Source organism: Neovison vison, chromosome 7 (genome assembly GCF_020171115.1).
Source record: "Neovison vison isolate M4711 chromosome 7, ASM_NN_V1, whole genome shotgun sequence".
In the NCBI taxonomy this organism is placed as follows: Eukaryota; Metazoa; Chordata; class Mammalia; order Carnivora; family Mustelidae; genus Neogale; species Neogale vison.
This window is the reverse complement of record NC_058097.1, coordinates 135,385,635-135,406,984: the sequence shown is the minus strand read 5'-3', so window position 1 is coordinate 135,406,984 and position 21,350 is coordinate 135,385,635. Positions and strand designations below refer to the sequence as shown.

The 21,350-nt window shown below is 38.2% G+C and overlaps 2 protein-coding genes across 2 annotated transcripts in view; one reads left to right on the top strand and one right to left on the bottom strand.

The window, feature by feature from the left end:
* Positions 1 to 1,181: 1,181 nt before the first annotated feature.
* LOC122913481 (60S ribosomal protein L23a-like) lies at positions 1,182 to 1,610 on the bottom strand. Its single transcript, XM_044260197.1, has one exon. The coding sequence runs from the start codon at positions 1,608 to 1,610 to the stop codon at positions 1,182 to 1,184; it is 429 nt and encodes a 142-aa protein (XP_044116132.1).
* Positions 1,611 to 8,718: 7,108 nt separating this feature from the next.
* TYR (tyrosinase) overlaps positions 8,719 to 21,350 on the top strand; it is a 113,907-nt gene continuing 101,275 nt past the window's right edge. Inside the window, exons 1-2 of the mRNA XM_044258342.1 lie at positions 8,719 to 9,624; positions 18,729 to 18,945. Of these exons, the coding sequence (XP_044114277.1) occupies positions 8,806 to 9,624; positions 18,729 to 18,945 (1,036 nt within the window). The 5' untranslated portion in view covers positions 8,719 to 8,805. The remainder of the gene's footprint in view (positions 9,625 to 18,728; positions 18,946 to 21,350) is intronic.

Here is a 21,350-nt window from a genome sequence, read left to right as displayed (position 1 = left end):
AAAGAGCATGAAAGGGGAGAGGGCCAAAAGGAGAAGCAGACTCTCTGCTGAGCAGGGAGCCTGATACAGGACTTGATCCTGGCACTCCAGGATCATTACCTGAGGCATGACCAAAGGCGGTCACTTAACTGAGCCACCCAGGCACTGCCTATTTTCTTTAAGTGTCTTAAATTACACCCTCTGTTCTTATAATGCAGGTTCTGCTGTTTAGATAATTACTTTTTGTTGTTGTTGTTTAGATAATTTCTAATAAAAATTTAATTAAAATGGGATCATGGGGCACCTGAGTGGCTCAGTGGGTTAAAGCCTCTGCCTTCAGCTCAGGTCATGATCTCAGGGTCCTGGGATCGAGCCCCGCATTGGGCTCTCTGCTCCCCGGGGAGCCTGCTTCCTCCTCTCTCTCTCTGCCTGCCTCTCTGCCTACTTGTGATCTCTGTCAGAAAACAAAAAACAAAACAAAAAAAAACCTAAAAAGAAATAAAAAAAATAAAATGGGTTCATGCATTAAGCAATAGCTGAACTAGCTTTACACATGGAATTATGAACACTCAAGAAATGGACACACAAAGATCAAAGCCCTATGCCTTTAGGATAATTTATAGATGGGAGAACTAAAGCAAAGAAAATAGGAGCCATTTGGTATTGTGGCCATGATTTACCTAACACCCAACAGTTTTATGAGAACCAGTTTCAAAGGGAGATTTAGTATATGATTGAAGTATTCTATCACAAAAGACCACCTTCAGACTGCAGCAGAAGATGGCTAAGTTTCATCTCTACTCTAGAAGCTTATCAAGGATATGGTCAAGTACCCAAGGCTGGCCTTCACCATAGTTATGAGAATGTGACAAGCAACATATGAAGTTAAAGTTAGTATAAAAGCAGGATTAGTACAGTAAAGTGCACTCAGCAAGTAAAATTTTATTGGTATAGAAGATAATACAATAAAATAGAATATCTGTGAGATTTGGAGTTAGGCAGATAGATATGGCCTCTGAGATTCTCTAGTAGTTAGACCTTAAGCACTAACCTTAATTTTCTTAACTATATAGGGCTCTAATATGTTCCTTGTAGGTTCATTATAAGGATTAAATTTTGGACAGGGTGAAAAAAATTATATTTAATTTAGCCAGCGGGACTATATAGATGATCCCACTTTTGTTGGCAACATCCAAAGCTTCCTAGGCAGTAGCATGTTGAACATATGCCTCCTTCTTTCTTTTGGGGCTGATCAGGGTGTTGACCTTGGTCACATCAACATCATAGAGCTTCTTCATAACCTGTTTGATCTCGTGCTTGTTGGCCTTGACGTCCACAAGGAACACAAGTGTGTTTTTGTCTTCGATTTTCTTCCTGGCTGACTCTGTGATCATGGTGGAACTTGATGATGGCATAGTGGTCAAGCTTGTTTCTCTTGGGGGTGCTCTTTCCAGGATTATCTGGGCTGGCTTCAGAGATGCAGTGTCTTGGTCATGGGAAGGTGGGTGACATGCAAATCTCTTTTTTTTTTTTGGCTCTGGACACCTTCTGGCACCAGTTTCTTGGCCTTCAGTGTTTTTGCTTTGGCTTTGGTGAGGGGTAGGAGCTTCTTTTCTTGCTTTTGGCATCATCTTCATGAGAAGCGAAGATTATTATTTTTTTTTAATTATGTGTAAAAAGCCTAGCCCAAAGTAGACATTTAGTAAATAGCATTGCATGAAAATGACTGTTGAATAAATCCTAGGTAAATACTAGTCCTTTCTCTTCAAGTAGGGAGGCCTCTAAGAGGATGTTGGGAAATGCATCCCTACCTCTCCCTGTCAGTATCTCTTCACAGTGGGCCTTCTCACCTTCCCTACACTATAATGAGATTGTATGATGTGATCTTAAAAGTTCATCCATTAGCCTAAACTGCTATGATTTATTAACTCAGTGTAGTGGATTTATGGTTGCTCATTTTATTATTCATCTTTTTCTGAATGTTTGAAATATTTTAGAACTTTAAAACACACCTCACGGGACACCTGGGTGGCTCAGTGGGTTAAAGCCTCTGCCTTTGACTCAGGTCATGATCCTAGGGTCCTGGGATCAAGCCCTGCATCCGGCTCTCTGCTCAGTGGGGAGCCTGCTTCCTCCTCTCTCTCTGCCTGCCTCTCTGCCTACTTGTGATCTGTCTGTCAAATAAATAAATTAAAATCTTAAAAAAAAACACACACACCCACACACTTCACAAAATAAGGACAATAAAAGAAGAAGAAATAGACCTATCCATTTATAAATCTGTCCATTCTCCCTCAAATCATGTTACAGGTAAATTGCCAGGTACTCTACCAGGTACTAGGCTTTAAGCCACATTTTGCCCTCAAAAGATTCATGGTCTAAAGAGGATGTGAGACAAATTGATAGACCATTACAAGGTATTCTGAGGAGTGCAATGTCAAAGGTGAAACTAGGGAATGATGACAGAATCACCTTCCTTGGTGGAGTCCTGTAGAAAGCATAGGCTTAATTGACATCAGAGTTAAACCTTACAGTGTGACTAGATTATGCAAATGAATAGAGAAAAGCATTCTTAGTAGGGGAAAGGGCAGGTACTAAATTTAGAATTCTAAGGAAAGCAAGACATCTTGGTGTAATGGCAGAAGATGAGTGTCTTAGAGAATAAAGTTTTAATTAGAAGAAAAGGGCAAATGAGGATTCTGGTTAAGGAAGAAGGGGCAATTTATAATAATGATATCTAATTATATCTAATAAAATAGTTATTTCCTAGCTCTTAAAACTGGAAAATCCTAGACATAATGAGAACCCTGTAGTGAAGAACACCGTAAGCATCCAATTTGTGGTGTTTAATAGTAAAATTTAACATTTATTGGGTATTTAATACATGTCAGAACTTGTATGGTGTGTTTAACATATATCATATCATATAAAACTCGAAAGCAACCTGTGTGATAGAGCTAAGTCCACTGAAGTCATGATAAGTGATATTATTGAATAAATCATAAGTTTATGCTTATTTTTCCCCCTTTTTTCTTCCCATGAGGTCTAAGACTAATAACTGGCAGTCCTTGGATAAAAATTCAATGACCCCAGAGCATCAAATCACAGGCAAGGCCTGTGACTTATACAACTGTGTACTTCCCAATTATCTAATATAGGTTCTTGGACATGGTAGATACTAAATATTCATTGAATAAATGAATGAGTCTAACCTTCAACTGTAGAGAGTTTGTGGCTACACGTTTTTCCCTTCCACTCTGTACATACATACACATAAACACAATTATTATAACTATTACACAACATATCATAATGTAGATTGGCTTATGTCTACTAATTAACTGAATATTGGGACAAAGATGCATCAATTTTTTATTGAAATATCATTGAAAAGATGATTCAATTTTTACCTCCGAAAGAAACACAATACATAAACCAATAAGAAATCAAATACATAAAATTCTAAAAGTCTTCATAATAGTTAAAACAAATGTGTAGGTTATGTTTACAGATCGTTAGGGCACTGAATCATTTCTGTGAAAATAGATAAATGACAGGAATTGAGCATATACTCCATCTTTCTAGTATAGAATGTACTTCAGAGTAACCAAATAATTGAGGAGGAAAAGTTATTCTTACAAAAAAATCACAGTTAATATATGCAAATAGAATTACAAAATTCATTGTAATCTTTACTGAAATAATGTATATAGGAAACTATTGTCAATGAATGATAAAATTATGGGGTAAAGTTTGTCATAGAACTATAGAATAGAAGTGATGGTCCGACATCACCTCCAACTACTGTTCAAATTAAAAAATTAAGAGTGCAAAAACCAGACAACATGTTCCTCTGATGTCCTTGAAAAAGTAGTACACGACAATACCTGTGAAGAAATTCTTAACAAAAACAACAAAATTGATCCTGAACCTAATCAAATCTCTCAATCTAACTCCCTAATTATGGAAACTCCAAGAGGTTATAACTGAAAGTCCATGAGGTGATAGAAAATAAGGATAAACAAACAGGCTAGATAATACTGCCAGGGCAAAGTTAGTCATCCCTGAAGACTGGAGAATTCTACCTATGAAAATCCAGTTTCTTCCATTGGTAAATTGCATTTAAAAAAAAGAAAAACATGAGAGGGTTGTCTGGGTGGCTCAGTCAGTTAAGCGTAGGACTCTTGATTTTGGCTCAGGTCATGATCTCAGGATCATGAGATGGAGCCTCACATTGAACTTTGCACTCAGCATGGAGTCTGCTTGTCCCTCTCCCTCTCTCCCTCTACTCCTTCCCCTGCACTCTCTCTCTCCCTCTCAAATAAATAAATAAAATATTTTTTTAAAAAAAGATGAGAAACAGTTTGTTTGTTTGTTTTTTAATTTTATTTATTTATTTTTGTGTGTGTGAGAGAGAGAATGAGTGGTGGGGAGGGGCAGAGAGAGAAGCAGATTCCCTGCTGAGCAGGAATCCTGATATGGAATTTGATCCCAGGACCCTGGGATCATGACCTGAGCTGAAGGCATATGTTAACCAACTGAGCCATCCAAGTGTCAAAGAAACATAGATTTCTATGTTTCTTTCTAAAAAGAAAAAATATATTAATCGAAAGCAATATATAGACCTTGGTTGGATCTTCAAAAAAAAAATGTTTAAGATAACTAAGATAATTAAGATAACTAAAGTAGACTAAGCATAGACCTGAAATTAGATGATACTAAAGATTTATTATTCTGTCTTTTTGTCCATGATGCTATACTGGTATTGTAGTTATAAACTTAAATCCTTAATTGTTACTTGTATATACTGAGACATTACAGAGAAGCTATGTTATCTGACATTTATTTTAAAACACTGAAGTTTTTTTTTAATTTTTTTAAATGTTAGTAAGACAGAAGAAACAATGTTTACAGAAAGATGATGGTGTGGGTTGCCTGGGTGGCTCAGTGGGTTAAAGCCTCTGCCTTCAGCTCAGGTCATGATCCCAGGGTCCTGGGATCAAGCCCCACATCAGGCTCTCTGCTCCATGTGGAATCTGCTTCGTCCTCTCTCTGTCAAACTCTCTGCCTACTTGTGATCTCTGTCTGTCAAATAAATAAACAAAATCTTAAAAAAAAAAAAGATGATGGTGATTAAAGCGTGATGATGGGTATATGCCAATCAATTATATTATTTTTTCTGGTTTGAGTATATTTAACTATTTCCACAGTAAAATTTATTTTTAAAATGGTAAACATTCAAATTGAGCTCATTATGTTACTCATACTCAATAAAGGGTAACTACTATTAAAACTGAGAGAAGGAAGGCTAAATCATGAAGCTGGGGAAGAAGGTTCAAACTATCATCAAATAAATGAGCAAAGATAAGAGTAAGGAAAAAGAGCAAAGTTGACTGGCCAAAACCAACAAGTGGATGAATGATCAATGCAAACACCATAAACCAGAAGACAATTGTTTATGGCTAGACTATACCTTAAAGTCTCAAATTCAGCATGTCTAATATTGAACCCATATTCAGTTTCCACAAAATTTTACCCTCAGTCTTTCCTCATTGTAGATAATGACAGAAGCTAGAAACCTAGATGTCAACCCAAAATCTCTTTCCTCTTCACCTCTCACTCCTTTTCCATTTGTCACCTCTGTATCTCTCAAATCCATTCTCTTATGTCCCTCTCAGAGATTATCACTCTGGTCCCAAGCCAAATTTCTTGCCCAAGTTGCTCCAATAATCTCTAATAGTGATTTCTAGATTTACTCTTGCTCTCATCCCCAAGTGTGGTGTCATCTCAGCAGCTTGAGTGAAATGTTTGCAATTCACATATGAGAACATCACAGCTTTGCTTCAAACCCATCAAGGACTGTGACCTCATCCAGATGTACACCTCCACACTTACATCGCATCTCTGCAGTCTTGGGGGTTATAGCCATGTTAACTGTCTCTAGGATCCTTGAACATGTTATGCTCTTTCTACTTCAGAGCCTTTGCCTGTAAGGTTCCCTGCCTGGGATGCCCTCAGACTCACTGTTGTCCTTTTCACCAGACTTCTAACCTCTCAGCCAGAAAACCTGCCTTGACCATGCTTCATGATTAGATAGGTGCCCCTGCCATCTTTCCTAGTAGCTCTTTTTTTTTTTTTCCTTTTATACCAGCTTTAAAAGTCATTTAACCAGAAAAAAAAAATTAAAACACACAGCTATAAAGATTACTTAAAATTATTAAAATTAAAATATTATTTTAATAAATGATATGCTTTATGAGGGTAGAATCCTCTATGTTGTATTTACCATAGCATCCCTATCTCTCTGCATATGCCTGATAATTGATAGTCAATAAATACTTGCAAGGTATTTACTGAGCCCTAAATCTGGCTAATAGAGATTGCATTAGTTTAGGTATTACCAATACAATAATCTCCTAGAATAGGATAGGACACTTTCAAACTTTATAAACTAGAGACACCTACAGAATGTACATCTAGAGTTTAGGGAAGAACCAGTTTAAATGGGGTTGATATGTAGGAAGTTTGTTTTGACAATACATACATGTGGGCCAGAGTAGATGTTGTTTTATATTTGATAGCAAGAGGTCTGTCAAGTTAAAGAAATCACTTTGGTAAAGGAAATTAAGAGGACAAAGTACATTTTTGCCATTAATCTAAGCATGCTTGGAAGGCTATAAAAAAACAGACCTGGGAGAATTGACACAGAGGCCCAGTGGCGTGATGAAGGCTTTGTAAGTTTTTCACTGGGAAGCCTGATATGGGGGCAAGTGTAAAGCAAAATTCTTAATTAAATTGAACATTAGAAGTTGAATTCTGTCTCTAAGTAGACGGAACAGAATTACAAAAGGCCACATGTGGTTATAAGTAATACAGAACCAAGACTCCCCAGGGGCAAGAAACCTTGTGTTAATCTCTCAGTGGCTCTGAAAGGAGGAAGAAAAAATATTAAGCCTCCTTGTGGAGATCATGTGATGACTTCCTAATCCCAGCCAGAGGCAGCATTTCCATGGAAACTTATCTTCCCTTCCTCTTCACCCATACACTGCTCCTTCCACCTAAAAAGCTGGCTTTTGAGTCCCAAGAGAGGGGTATGGAAGCACCTTGACGTTTTTCTAAATAATGAGACAAACTCCAGCAGAAAGCGGAGGAAAGCAGAGGCAGGCACTGAGATTCACATGAAAAGTGATGGTCTTCCCTAGAGCCCTGCAGCAGCTCCAGGACCAGACCCGGCTGCTTTCCTTGGAGCTTTTCCTAACATTCGATTACTCTGTTATGTGTTGGGGGACCACCCAGCTGCATGTCTGGAATAGGATAAAGGAGGAAATCTGGCAGGGGCAACTGTGGTGTGAATACTCTTATCCTCTAATCCTGCAACTCACCTTAGTTTAAGCCACTTAATTTTTGTTTGTTTGTTTTAATTTAATTTAATTTAATTTAATTTTTTCAGTGTTCCAAGATTCATTGTTTGTGCACACACCCAGTGCTCCAGCAATATGAGCCACCAGGCTCACCTAAACCCCACCCCTCTCTCCTCCAAAACTTTTTAAGCCCCTTCCTTGACCGGTCCTGGGTTTCATTTCCACTAGTGTGGAGCCTACCTGAATCCAGTTCTCTGGCTCTGCCTCTGTAGTTTTCCCCCTGCCTGAAGGATTATTTCCAGTCTCTTGGTCTTTCCAACTTTTGCCCACAATTCAGGTTTTATTCAAGGGGCATCCTTTTAGTAAAATTTGAATACTATTACCCAGAATGATGCAATTTTTTTCAGTATCCTCAGTTCACAAAAATGTCCCCTCATTAAAAGTCTGATATACGTAATATCTATACTGTTCATTTGAAAACGAGCCTAAGTGGTAGAATTCGATTTTTATCCATGCCTTTCAATTTACCTAGCTCACTATATACAGAGAAAGAATTCTGGGATGCGTATGACCAATAAATATTTGCTGAACAAACATATTGACCCTATTCTTTCACAACCTAAATTGAGAATTCTTTTACAAGACCCTATGGTAGACAAAATTTCAAAACACTTTCTGATTTCTAGATTTTACGAGTGAAACAAGGTGGCTACAGCATTTAAGTAAAAAGAGTTTCCTTTGGAATATTAGCTAGTAAAAGTCTCCACAATAAAGCAGACCACCTACCTATCCTTAGCAATAGTCAGAAAATAAACAGATTGCTAGATTCAGTCAACTGAATCAAGATAATCAGGGAGATGCAGCAGAAAGATTTTTTTTTTTCAGATACTTTGTATGAAATAAATAATCTGCAATATAACCAGAGATAAGACAGAAACTTTAGGCTCTGAAGACCATCTCTGTCTGCAAAGCTGAGCTTTGCAAATTCTGTGGCCTACTTATTACGGTCTCTGAGAAACAACCGTGCACCTATAATCTTTAATCTCTAACATTGCCTGAACTTTCTTAATAAGCTCTATTCCTGACACCACCTCTTATTTTCTAATTCAGATCTTCATTAATCTTCTAGTCAACTAGCTACCTTTCCTTAGATCAGGAAAAATTATTATTATTATCATTATTATTACCATGTGAATTAAACTATTAATGGTAAATGGTGTTTCTCACTTTAACATAGGCCTGCCCCACTGGTGGGATTCGTGCCAACTCTGAAGAAATGTTAGTCATGTGGTTTTCAGAAGATGAAAGCTTAAGATAAAGCCCAAGAATGTTTGATGCTGGAGGTGGGACTCGTATTATATAGGTCTCAGCCAAAACATGTGATAGTCACTGTAGGGGTAGCTGGAAAGAGAAGTGCGTGGCTCAATTAACTGGCTCAAGCCGATCTGTGAGGTCTAGGGGAAGAATGCTCCTGGCTGCTTTGTGCTTCCTGCTCTGGAGTTTTCGGACCTCCACTGGCCATTTCCCTCGAGCCTGTGCCTCCTCCAAGAGCCTGATGGAGAAGGAATGCTGCCCAACGTGGAGGGGTGACGGGAGTCCCTGTGGCCAGCTTTCAGGTAGGGGTGCCTGTCAGAATATCGTTCTGTCTAATGCCCCCCGTGGGCCTCAGTTCCCCTTCACAGGGGTGGATGACCGGGAGTCCTGGCCCTCAGTCTTTTATAATAGGACCTGCCACTGCTTTGGCAACTTCATGGGATTCAACTGTGGAAATTGTAAGTTTGGCTTTTGGGGACCAAACTGCACAGAGAAACGACTTTTGGTGAGAAGAAACATCTTTGATCTGAGTGTCCCAGAGAAGAACAAATTTCTTGCCTACCTTACTTTAGCGAAGCATACCACCAGCCCGGACTATGTCATCCCTACAGGCACCTATGGCCAAATGAATAATGGATCAACCCCCATGTTTAATGACATCAACATTTATGACCTCTTTGTCTGGATGCATTATTACGTGTCAAGGGACACACTGCTCGGAGGGTCTCAAGTCTGGAAAGACATTGATTTTGCTCATGAAGCCCCAGGTTTCCTGCCTTGGCACAGACTCTTCTTGTTGCTGTGGGAACAAGAAATCCAGAAGCTCACTGGGGATGAGAACTTCACTATTCCATATTGGGACTGGCGAGATGCTAAAGGTTGTGACATTTGCACCAATGAGTACATGGGAGGGCACAACCCAGCAAACCCTAACTTACTCAGCCCAGCATCCTTCTTCTCCTCTTGGCAGGTAAGGCATCCTGGACATCCAATATTAGAACATAAAATAACCTTAGCAATTAGGTCTTTATACACCTCCCTCCCCATCTCTCCTGCCAAGAGCAGAAAAGATCTCCTATTAAAAGTTCTCAGCGTATCTTGTATTTTCCTCTATAGCACACTTCACAATTGTGATTACATAGGCATTTGTGTGTTTATTTGTCTAATATCCTCTACCATGTTCCTAAACTCTAATAAATAAAGAGTGTTTGGTTCATCACTGTATTTCTCACTACATAGAATGGTACCTGGCAAGTGGTAAGGGCTCATTAAGTGTTTGCTGGATGGATGAGCAGATATTTAGATGATTAAGTTAATGATCTAGGTCAGTGTCCCTGAAATTTTCTTCACAATAAAATTCGTACAGTGTACAAATTACAAATCCCTGCTCCTAGCTCGTAGACCCATTGATCAGAAATTTAACATGGAGCCTTTGGGAAGGCATCATTTACTAAATGTCTATGACAATTATTATCATCAGGGAAACTGGGAGAATATTATTTAGATTAAATATTAAAAAAAAATATGAGGACCCTGGGACCCAAATAAGTAAATAATGAAAACAGCTAATTTACATTGAGCATCTAGCATGTGTAAAGCCCTGTTGCAAGTGTTTCTATGTAGTTAACTTGACTAATGCTTTTACTATCCTTTCCCTTTGCTAAGGTTTAAAACACTGAGCAATAAAGGTGAACTGTACACAATCTCAGGATCACTAGGAACTAACAGAGATGGGTCAGGCTTGGCTGCCTGACCACCTATACTGTTCCCGAGGACATGTCTGCTATGATGTCTTCAGCCAGAGGATCTGGCTTACTCTGTCTCATCTTTTTTCATTAGCCTGTGGAAGAAATTAGCTTTTATCCTAACTATGTGCAAACTTTAGAGGTACAAGGTAAGGGATTGCAATTCTGAAATTTAATTTCTATTTCTCCTATGCTGAATTTTTCACTCTGGATTAGGGACAAAATGTGAGCAAAGAAATATGCTTTTAATTATTTATCATTTTAAAACCATAAGGAGGTAGAAATATTTTTTTGTCTGTATTCCAGACATTTCTAATACAGCACTTTTGACTAGCAAGGCTTTATGGAACTGAGCCTAAAGTTTAAATGAGATGGGAAGAGTCTGGCATTCATATCTTACGCTCTGCAAGTTTGGAGTGTGAAGGGCTTCCTGCCCTCCCCACTAAGTTCACACACCTTCCAGATGGAGTCTACTGAAGCTCGTTGAAAAACGGTCATGGTGGGGGTGCCTGGGTGGCTCAGTGGGTTAAGCCGCTGCCTTTGGCTCAGGTCATGATCTCAGCGTCCTGGGATCGAGTCCCGCGTCGGGCTCTCTGCTCAGCAGGGAGCCTGCTTCCCTCTCTCTCTCTCTCTGCCTGCCTCTCTGTCTACTGGTGATCTCTGTCTGTCAAATAAACAAATAAAATCTTTAAAAAAAAATGGTCATGGTGTAATATATGGTATCACTAATGACAGCTATTTACCAAAAGGAATGAGTTTATTTATGCAGGAAAGGTTGCAAAAATGAGCTTGAAAAAAAAAGATTTATTTCAATAAGCCTTCAGACCTCCTACCTTAATTTATAAAGTGCAAAACTCTCATCTAGTTCTCTCATCCTCTGTTATTGCTTAAAATACTGCTAAGCGAGGACAGGGATTTTGAGTCCATTAAAATTCTTTCCTTAGCTGTACCACCTCACTTGATCCAGAAAGGCTGGTGGCTTACCTAAATCACCAAAAATGTTACAACATCCACATGGAAGCTTAACAGACAAATGCTAATAGATATTTGATTACATGAGATAGATGCTAGTTGGTGTTACTAGAATTATATATGCATTTTTTTCTAATCATTTATTGAGTGGAAAATTCCTCCCCATCTCCTTTTCTCTTTATGATTGTAGCTGATTTTATCTATAAATACATCTTTCTGGGTCTAGTGGGTAAACACTGGACAGAAATTATGATATTCATTTCCATATTCCTCAATGATTAAACTGCTGTGTGGTAATTGGTGCTAAAATTCAAAATCAGAAATAGAGTGAACGAAGGCCATTGAAGAAAACCAAGCAAATAATAGTTTAAATAAAAAAGAGAAAACAAAAAAGAAAAAAGAGAATCTGTGTCTGCCTACTGTGAGTGCTGTCCCTGTGAGGTGAGAGCTGCTGTTTCCATTTCTGGTTACCATCCTTTAAAAATGAAGATCAGTTGTTTATAGCCATTTAATTCAGTACTTCTTAGTATCTAAACCACTTAGGGAGCTTCAAGAACATTGCATGGATCTACCCACCTAATTCCTGCTGGAAAATCCTCTTCAGGTGGTCTACTAGGAAGTCCAGGCATCTGCACTTTTAAACATTTCTTTAAAAAATTTATTTATTTATTTTAGAGAAAGAGAGAGTGGGGGAAGGGACAAAGGGAGATAGAGCAAAAGAATCCTCAAGCAGACTCCCCACTGAACAGAAGCCCCTCCTGGGGCTCAATCTCACAACCCCGAGATCACAAACCCAGCCAAAACCAAAGTCCAGCACCCAACTGACTGAAACACCCAGCCACCCCCAGGCATTTGAGTTTTTAAAACAGTGGGACACCTGGATGGCTCTTGGGGGATGCCTCGGTGGCACAGCCAGTTAAGTATCCAACTCTTGGTTTCAGCTCATACGGTGAGATCCAGGCTGTCGCCCAGCCTCACGATCAGCATGGAGTCTGGTGGAGATTTTCTCTCCCTCTCCCTCTGCCCCTCCTGCTTGTGTTCTCGCTCTGTGTCTCTCTGTCTCTCTAAAGTAAATATATTTTTTTAAAAAGTCTTTAAAAATAAATAAATAAAATCTTCTCTTGTGATTCTTATGTGCAGCCAGCATTGAGAATCACTGATTTAATGAATCTGGAAATTATTCTGGTATCGATTTCACTTTAGAAACTCAGGTTCTACAATAAACATACCCCTAGTTTAAATGTATCCGCCTGAATTGTACGCTCAAATCGAGATGTAAAGTGAGGATCAAACAGCTTCCAGACTGCGGATTCACAGGACCTTGGAAACCAGCTAGAATGCTGGCCCCTCTAGTGCCAAGCCTCCATCTCTTCCTCAATTCCAGGAGTTTTGCAACATAAAAACAGTTTTTAGAAATTCATAGCATTTCCTAACTGTGAGCTAAGAGACACTCAGGGTTTGTGGTATAGTGCCCTTATTTTATAAATGAAGATAGAGGCCCCCAAAAGGTGGGATATGTCCAAGGTCACGCAGCAGAGGACTGAAGCCTTGTGTCTCTGACTCCAATGTTGTTTCTCTGTTAATAAGAAACCATTTAGGCTCAGAAGAGATCATTTAGGTCACTGATTTACGGATATAAAATTTGACTTGTAGCCACTTGGACTCCCTTAAAATTCAGTTGCACAGACAACTGGCATCGATATTCCGATGTAGACCTTTTCATTTATGTTGCAATAAAAATATCCCATTAGATTCTTTCTGATCCACATGCCTTACTCAGGTAGAACTGACCCTTACCCTTTTGAGTTATCATTACACTTTGTACAGATTTATATGATAGAAACTTCAGTTCATGTCATTGTTTTCAGAACTGTCTTTGTCTATCAGAATGTCAGCTGCTACAGGGAAGAGACCACTTCTAATTTATTTTTGTATCCGCAGAGCCCAGAACCATGATATAGGCATAGAATGGGCTTTATAAATGTATGCTGAATTGAACAAAATTAAGAATCATAGAAATGTCACCTCTAACAATAACATACATTAAAAATTAAACTCCCCATGCCTAGATTTCTAGAAACTTCGACCATACTTCTGTAGAGCACTGGATCCCCAAGGCTAAGGACACATCAATGCAAAATAAGTGCTGACTCACTCAACATGTAAAATAAAACATTTTTTGTAGTTCTCTCTGGGTTTCTATATATGTATGTATATGCATGCCGAAAAAAATATATATATACAATAGAGAAAAGCAAGTTAAAATATATCTGAGTGTTATTTAAGCAAGAATAACAATACTTACTGACGGAATTTTCTATTAAATAAAATAATATATGAATTAGTGTTAGTATGTTTAGAAAATAATTTTTCTCAGATTCAGAATTTGTGTCTTTTCTGTATATATTTTCTCACCTAGTTCTTTAATGCCAAGAGCTTTTAATGTAGAAACTTGTTTGTGATCAGTTAAAGCAGTCCAATATTTTTAGAGATGGGGGTTACTTAATAACGTTAATGTACAAACATCTGTGCTCAATGCAATCAGTTCCAATGTTATGCAAGCAGTAGACAGACCAGCCATAAAAAGGAAAGATGTATCAAGGTAGCTGTCATGACAGACCAAAACAGAGAGAAATAAACATTCCTAGATGATACACATGAGTGAAATGTGGCCAGGGAATCCACTCATCAGGGGAAAGCACATCACATGGAAGCAAACAGTGGGAAGAAAAAAGAAAAAAAAGTCACATTTCAGCAGAGAGTCATGGGTTTTAGGTAACCATGACAACAGCTCAGCGAAATAACAGCTTCTCTTTTTTTCTTTATGGAAAAGATTCTGTGGAATGTCATATGGTTTACTTTTTTTTTCTTCCCCAGATAAATCTCTAATGCCCTAATAGAATCTTTGCTCCTGACAGCTTTTAATAGCTGGTAGTTTGTTGCTATATACTTTAGCTTAAGAGAACACCATCTAGGTTCACTTCCATTAATACGTCTGTTTCTTCTTTCTATCTCTCTTTTTTCATTTGCCTTGGAACACTTGATTCTTTCCCCCATCCTATGCTATAAATCACCTGTGTTGAAATTTGAAAAAGAAGAACTTCCTCACCAGAGGACCTCTGCCACTTGCCAGGTGATAATGAACAAGTTATTTAGAGTCTTTTACCTTTGGTTTATCTCAACAGAAAAAAAATGGAGTGCAATTATTATATATGCTTGTATTCTGTGTTAATGAAAGCAATAAATGCAATGGAAAGCAGAAAAAATGTAGTGGAAGGGTATAATCTTTTGAGTTGCAGAAACATGAGTTTCAGTGGACTTTTGTAATTTTGCTACAAGATACTGAATAAGTTACTTATTCTGGGAAATATTTTCTTTAAAATTAGAATAGTATTATAATACATCTTAAGGCATTATTGTGGAAGAATTCAATGGGATCTGTTAATGTAAAATGACTGGTTTAGTATCTGACACATTCTTTCAGTTCCATGGGTGGAAATTATTACTATAACATTTTTATATATCGATATTCATTATTACCATAATGAATATTCAGCCAGTGTTACAGAGCCGGGGTTAAAAACAATTTGGTAGCATGCCCAATGGTCTTGTATTAAATAATAGTATAATAGCTGTCATTATTTAAAAAAAAAATGATTTTTTTAGAGAGAGGGAGAGCATGTACCAGAGTGGGGTGGGGAGAAGAGAGATTCTCAAGCAGACTCCCCATTGAGTGCAGAGCCTGACTTGGGGCTGGATCCCACGACCATGAGATCATCCCATCGTCATGAGATCATGACCTGAGCCGAAATCAAAAGTCAGACACTCATCCGACTGAGCCACCCAGATACCCCAACAGCGATCATTATTAAACACTCTATTTGAAACTACATAATAAGTGCTTTGCATATGTTACATTATTTGATCCTTCATAAAAAGTTGTTATAATCCCCATGTATAGATGAAAAACCTTAATACTCAGAGAGTTTAAGGGATTTGCTCAAGGTCATGTAGCTAATAATAGTCAGTACTAGAAATCATGTCTGACTGTAATCTCCATGATTCTAACCATCATGCTAACAATCTCCCCTCCCTGAGTCTCCTGTATCAAATACAAACATGATGACTTGGAACTAAGTTTTTCAAATTATTTCTGGAACCAGGGTAGATTTCCTCCTTGTTACTAATACATCCAGTCATCTGAACACTTAGTCACTTGGCAGTTGGCATTTCAGCAAAAATAGTTCCATTCAAACCTCTCTAATTTAAACAAGTCTGCTGTAGGAGTTTTTGAGGTACTAGGATCTTTTGAAAAAGTCCTGATATGGTTTATTATTCCAACAGGAATGAAAATGATATCATTTATGTACCTGCCATGATGACTAGGTAATTGACTGATAAAGGAATCCAATATATTATATTCAATGCAAAAGCTAGTTTAGCTTTATTCAACCATTCCTAAGCCATTTACAGGCAGTAATAAATGTTGTGGATATATACATTTCGAATCAGCACAGTGTATTAATGTTCTAGCTCTGGCTCGAAGCATCATATGACCTTAGATAAGTCATCCAACAGACCTAGTTCTCAATTACTACGTGTGGATAAAAGAATTGAGGAATGTCATAAATTGTGAAGAACCCTGGAAACTGACATTTGCTGGGCAAAAAAACTGTGCTATTTTCTATTACTGTTTTATTATTAATATAGTAAAACTGTGCTACTTTCTATTATATTTTATTTTATCATTAATATAGTAGATGTGAATTATACATTACTATGTTATATAATGGTATATTTTTATTATATCCTATTATATTTAATGTGATTTCCTATTACTGTTGAGAAAATTGAGACTTAGCAAGTCTAAATAACACGCTCACTGACACATCGCTAGTAAGTAGCAGAGTCGGAACTGATGCCCACATCTCCCGGAATTTGGCATCCAGCTCTTTCCCACCACACAACACTATTCATAAGTGATATCTTAGTGACCCCAAATTAAAAGCTTCTCTAAGTGTCTCTCATTCAACACAGTAGCAGCCATTCCTAGGGGGCACGTCTCGTTCAGTTCCATTGCGTGGTAATTGAATTTGCTTTTATGTTTCTCTAGAGGGCAAACTCACTAGAGCAGGAGACTGATAAGATTGTCTTGATTATTTTTAACTGTAAAGCGAACAAGTGACCAGGAAGGCTTTTCACTTTTAAAGTATTGTTCCATGTCTTGCCTATTGTCCACAGAAGCATTCATCATAAAACAGGGTTTCAGTTGCTACTAGCCTTTTGTATTCTTCCCTACTCAGACTGCATTTCTTCATCATTAAAATAGGGGGAAAAAATCATATAAATCTACAAGGTGGTTGTGTGAAGTTTTAAAAATGTACACAGTGATGCCCTCCTCATGATCTCGATCAGAAAAGGGCCTCATTGTATGTTTAATACAAATGATATGTTTAAAAAAATATCTTCTAGGGTAGAGGTTGGCACCAATTACAGGATGAGTTAAGAAGGCTGTTGAACCCGTCTATAGTTTGTAGACGATTCATAGGTTCATCCATTGATTTGTTTATTCATCCATCAAATATTGATTGAGCCTATATTCTAGATTCTGTGGAAATTCCTAATAATAAAGTTGTCCTCGTGGAGACCACATTTTCTAAGGGAGATGATACTGATTGTTGATCAAGGGAGTCTAAAGTAAATGAAGTCTACATTTGGCAAAGAATAATGTTATCTACTCAGTGGGCACAGGCCTCCTGTTCGGAAGTATGTGCCTGTTCGGAAAAGTTTGTCATGGCAGGGTGGTTCTTGGGCACTTTTTATTCTGAGTTAAGATTAATAGCTTGCTACTTAGTTCATTGCTCTCACTGAATTTAAGTCATCAATGATTTTAAGATGAATTAATTTATATAACACGGAGATGAAAAAATAAAGATAAATCTACCTATTAAATTATGGTGTGATATTTTAAATTGTTTACAATTTTTTTATTTTGTATTTATACTGAAAGAGCTCCTTTTGACTTCTTTAGTGAAATATTTTTATCCTAGTTTACTGTTCTGCCTACTTATCAATGAAACTATGAGCAAAGTAATTCGGTGAAGATTTCCTCAACATTCTTCCTATTTAGAGTCAGATCCTTTCAAATTTCTTTCCAAGTGAGAGTTAACAGGGTCGATTTTTTCTAAAATACTGCCTTTGCCTTGAAGATGAGGTCAGATGTCAGATCCATGCCAAGGAGTGAGCATGCATAGACATGAACAAAGTCGTGGCAGGGAGAAGCACGTGTAATGCTCAGAGAAGGCTAGCCAACCTGACTTTAGCAGTCAGATCACCACATTTGTAAGCAAACTGAAGAGTGGTACCCAGACTCCGGCTATGTTCTGGAGGTACAATCGACAAGACTGCCTAATGATTTCAGTCATTAGTGAAAGACTCAAGAGAATAAAATACAAATGAAAACTCACCAGTTTCTGGCTTAAAAAGGATGACTCATGGGTTTGAGTGGCAGGACAGGTGGTGTGATAGGAAATACGGGAAGAGGAACAGAGTTTGGGGAGCCTACATGTGACATGTGAGATGCACAGGAGATAAGACGGAAATGGGAAGTCAGAGATGAAGATACAGGTTTCAAGTTCAGAGGAGTGTTTTTTTTTTTTTTTAAAGACTTTATTTATTAATTTGAAGAGAGAGACACAGTGAGAGAAGGAACACAAGCTGGGGGAGTGGGAGAGGGAGAAGCAGGCTTCCTGCTGAGCAGGGAGCCCGATGCGGGGCTCGATTCCAGGACCCTGGGATCATGACCTGAGCCGAAGGCAGACGCTTAATGACTGAGCCACCCAGGCGACCCCAGAGGAGTGGTTTTGAACCAGAGATAGGAATTAGGGAGTTCTCACCAGGTAGTGGGGATGTAAGCCAGGAAACATGTGAGAGCCAAAAGAAGATATGTGGAGAGAGAAAACAAGAGCTGGCACAGATGTAAACTCGGGAACAGGGCTAGCTTTGTGGGCATACATCCAGCAAAGTCCTACAATGGATGTTTAACAGATGCTTATCAGATTAATGTTCTCAACAAATACATATTTGACAAAATTATATGAAGTCATTTTACTATCCTCCTTTGATTACTGAGGCCTAGGCAATTTAATTCATTTTCTTAAGTAGATGCAAGACAAGAATTTCTGTTCTAGATTTTAGCTTTCATTGCTTATTCTACAACCCTCAGAACGTTGTTTCCTTTAACAATTTCTTTCCTTTAAAATATGAACCTCTAGGTGAATCTCCCTGCCTTCCTCCCCCACCCCCCGTTTGATGTTGAGGTGGTCACAACTCCTTTAACATAAAGGTTTTTGTGTAGATCATCTGCACCCGCCTGGAGGAGTACAACAGCCGGCAGGCTTTATGCGACGGATCTCCCGAGGGACCGCTACTGCGCAATCCTGGAAACCACGACAAAGCCAGGACCCCGAGGCTCCCTTCCTCTGCTGATGTGGAATTCTGCCTAAGTCTGACCCAGTACGAATCCGATTCCATGGATAAAGCTGCCAATTTCAGCTTTAGAAATACACTGGAAGGTAATCCCCTTTTATCACTCATTTAAAATTTCCTCTGTTTTTTTTTTCCTGAACCCCTATTTGTAATCTCTTATTCAAAACCCAAGATATGTTTAAGAATCCAGAATTTTCTAAGGACAAGTGGCATATATGCCTATGTGGCCAACAATCCTCACAGAATCTGAGCAGCACACCGTAATCTGACACACACGACTCTTCAGTAAAAGGTACAAATACACCCGCTGTCACGATAAAGAAAGGCCATGGGCAGCCCAATGGTGAATAAGGTCAGCTTTTTCCACTGACAGAGTACTGACACTGAACAAAACATTTTAATACCATGTAGTGTTTTGGAATTATAGATAAAAGACTGTGGATCTATCATACTTTGCAAGTTTTAGTATTTTACCTAATTTAAAAACTTTGAACACTAGGCTTTTTTAGCCAATTCCATTCTTTTGCCTATAATAGGGATAAAATCTATACTTCAGGTTAAGTTGCCACCTCATTATTCCCCAAGATTGCTGTACTTTGTCAGAGATTCCTTCTCAGAGGCTCTTCTAGATCTTACTCTTCCTACAAAGCTCTCAGTCCTGCTTGCTTTTCTTCAGCACCTGTTGATTCTTCCCTGCTCATGTGGTCCTGGTCACAGAACCCACTTTTTTCACCTCAATATGCATTATGGAAACAAACTGAAAACAAAACAAAACAAAACCAACCAACAAAACAAAACAAAACCAACCAACCAACCAAGAACATTCACTCAAGTCACAGATTTAATGGGAAGTTTGGTGAGAGAGAGGGCTAACTTGTTGCAAAGTCAACAACTCCACATTTAACACTAAACAATCTACCTCTTTGGCACCCTACTGTGTAGACAAAACTTTCTCTCATTTCTTTCTTCTTAACTTTCTTTTTTTGTTTTCTTGTCATTGTGGTTGTTGTTTTATCTTCTAACTTCTGTTGCTCAACTATATAGAATAGTTTTACTGTCTCTTTCACATCCTTGGGTCCGTCCAACCATAACCTTTGGGCCTTGCTCTCCTTGAGAAGCAGTTGAAACAAGGAGTATATCGCCTATATCACCCTAAGGAGGAATCCTGCTTCCAGTCATTAAAATAAAAATTGTGTTTATCTTCTGAAAGTAAAAATGATTAACATTTTATAGCTAATCACTGTGCCAAACACTGTCTCACTTAATTCTTACAACCATCCTCTGAGAAATAGAGCACCATTATTTTGAGTTTAAAGAGAGGAGACAGAATTAGAAATTTTATATAATTTGGCTATAAGCATTTGTTAAGTGACTGAGCTAAATCTGTTCTGAGAATTGTCGATTGCCAAAACCCAAGAGTCCTTTCCATTGTACTCTGATGAACCAGAATGGGTTGAGAGTTTCTTGAGAGTGAACAATAAATATATCAAACTGGACCTTTAATGATATAATATTGGAAAGCAGTGCATGGTGCCAGGAGTCTCAGAGCCTATACACTGAGACAAAGGTGCACACACAAGTTGGCAATTCCCATCTGGGAGGATTGGGTGTCCCACTGGACTATGCAGAGGTTAACAGCAGGACTCCAAATTCTGACTTAATGACACTGCAAAGTTAGGCCTCATCCTTAAGGAAACAGAAGTAATCCATAGGTTTTTCGGCAGATTTTCTAGAAGTGAGAAAGCATGAATTATGTTACTAAGAAACGTCAAGGAACATGGGCTGGTCACAGAAATAAGGTAGAAGAGCTACTCTTTTCTGGAACTAGTTGTGTCAACTCAGCCAGTGGCTTCCAAATGAGTTTCTAATGCAGTTATTATTCTTATTCACACATAGTCTAGCCTGCTTTTGAGGAGAAGAAAAAACTGACTGGAAGTTGATCCATACCATAGCACGTTGTCTGGCACATGACAGGTGCTCAGTAAGTTTTTGATAACTGAATACATAAATAAAACTGAATGCATTTCAAATTGCACCTAACCCACCACTTAGCTTATTTATCCCTGTTGTGTGTTGCCAACATACTGGTGGGAAAACATTAGCAAACATTGATCTGAGCTATAAACAAAGGCTTTCCCTGATCAAGGGCACTTCTTTTATCCCTTTCTTTAACCTCTTATTCAGAAATAATTTCAAGCCTATAGAAAAATTACAGCAATAAAATAATACAAAGACACACATAAACCCATATTCATTTAGTGTGTACATAACATCTCGTTCACTGTCTCTCTTTCCCAAACTGAACCACGTGAAGGTGAGTTGTATGGATTAGAACTCTTTATCCCTGGATACATCAGTGTATTTTTCCTTAGAGTAGGAATATTCTCATACAAAATCACAGACCAGTTATTAACTCCAGTAGATTCTATATTAATATAAAGCTTTATTCTAATCTAATATTTATATTCTGTTTTTAATGACCTAATAATGT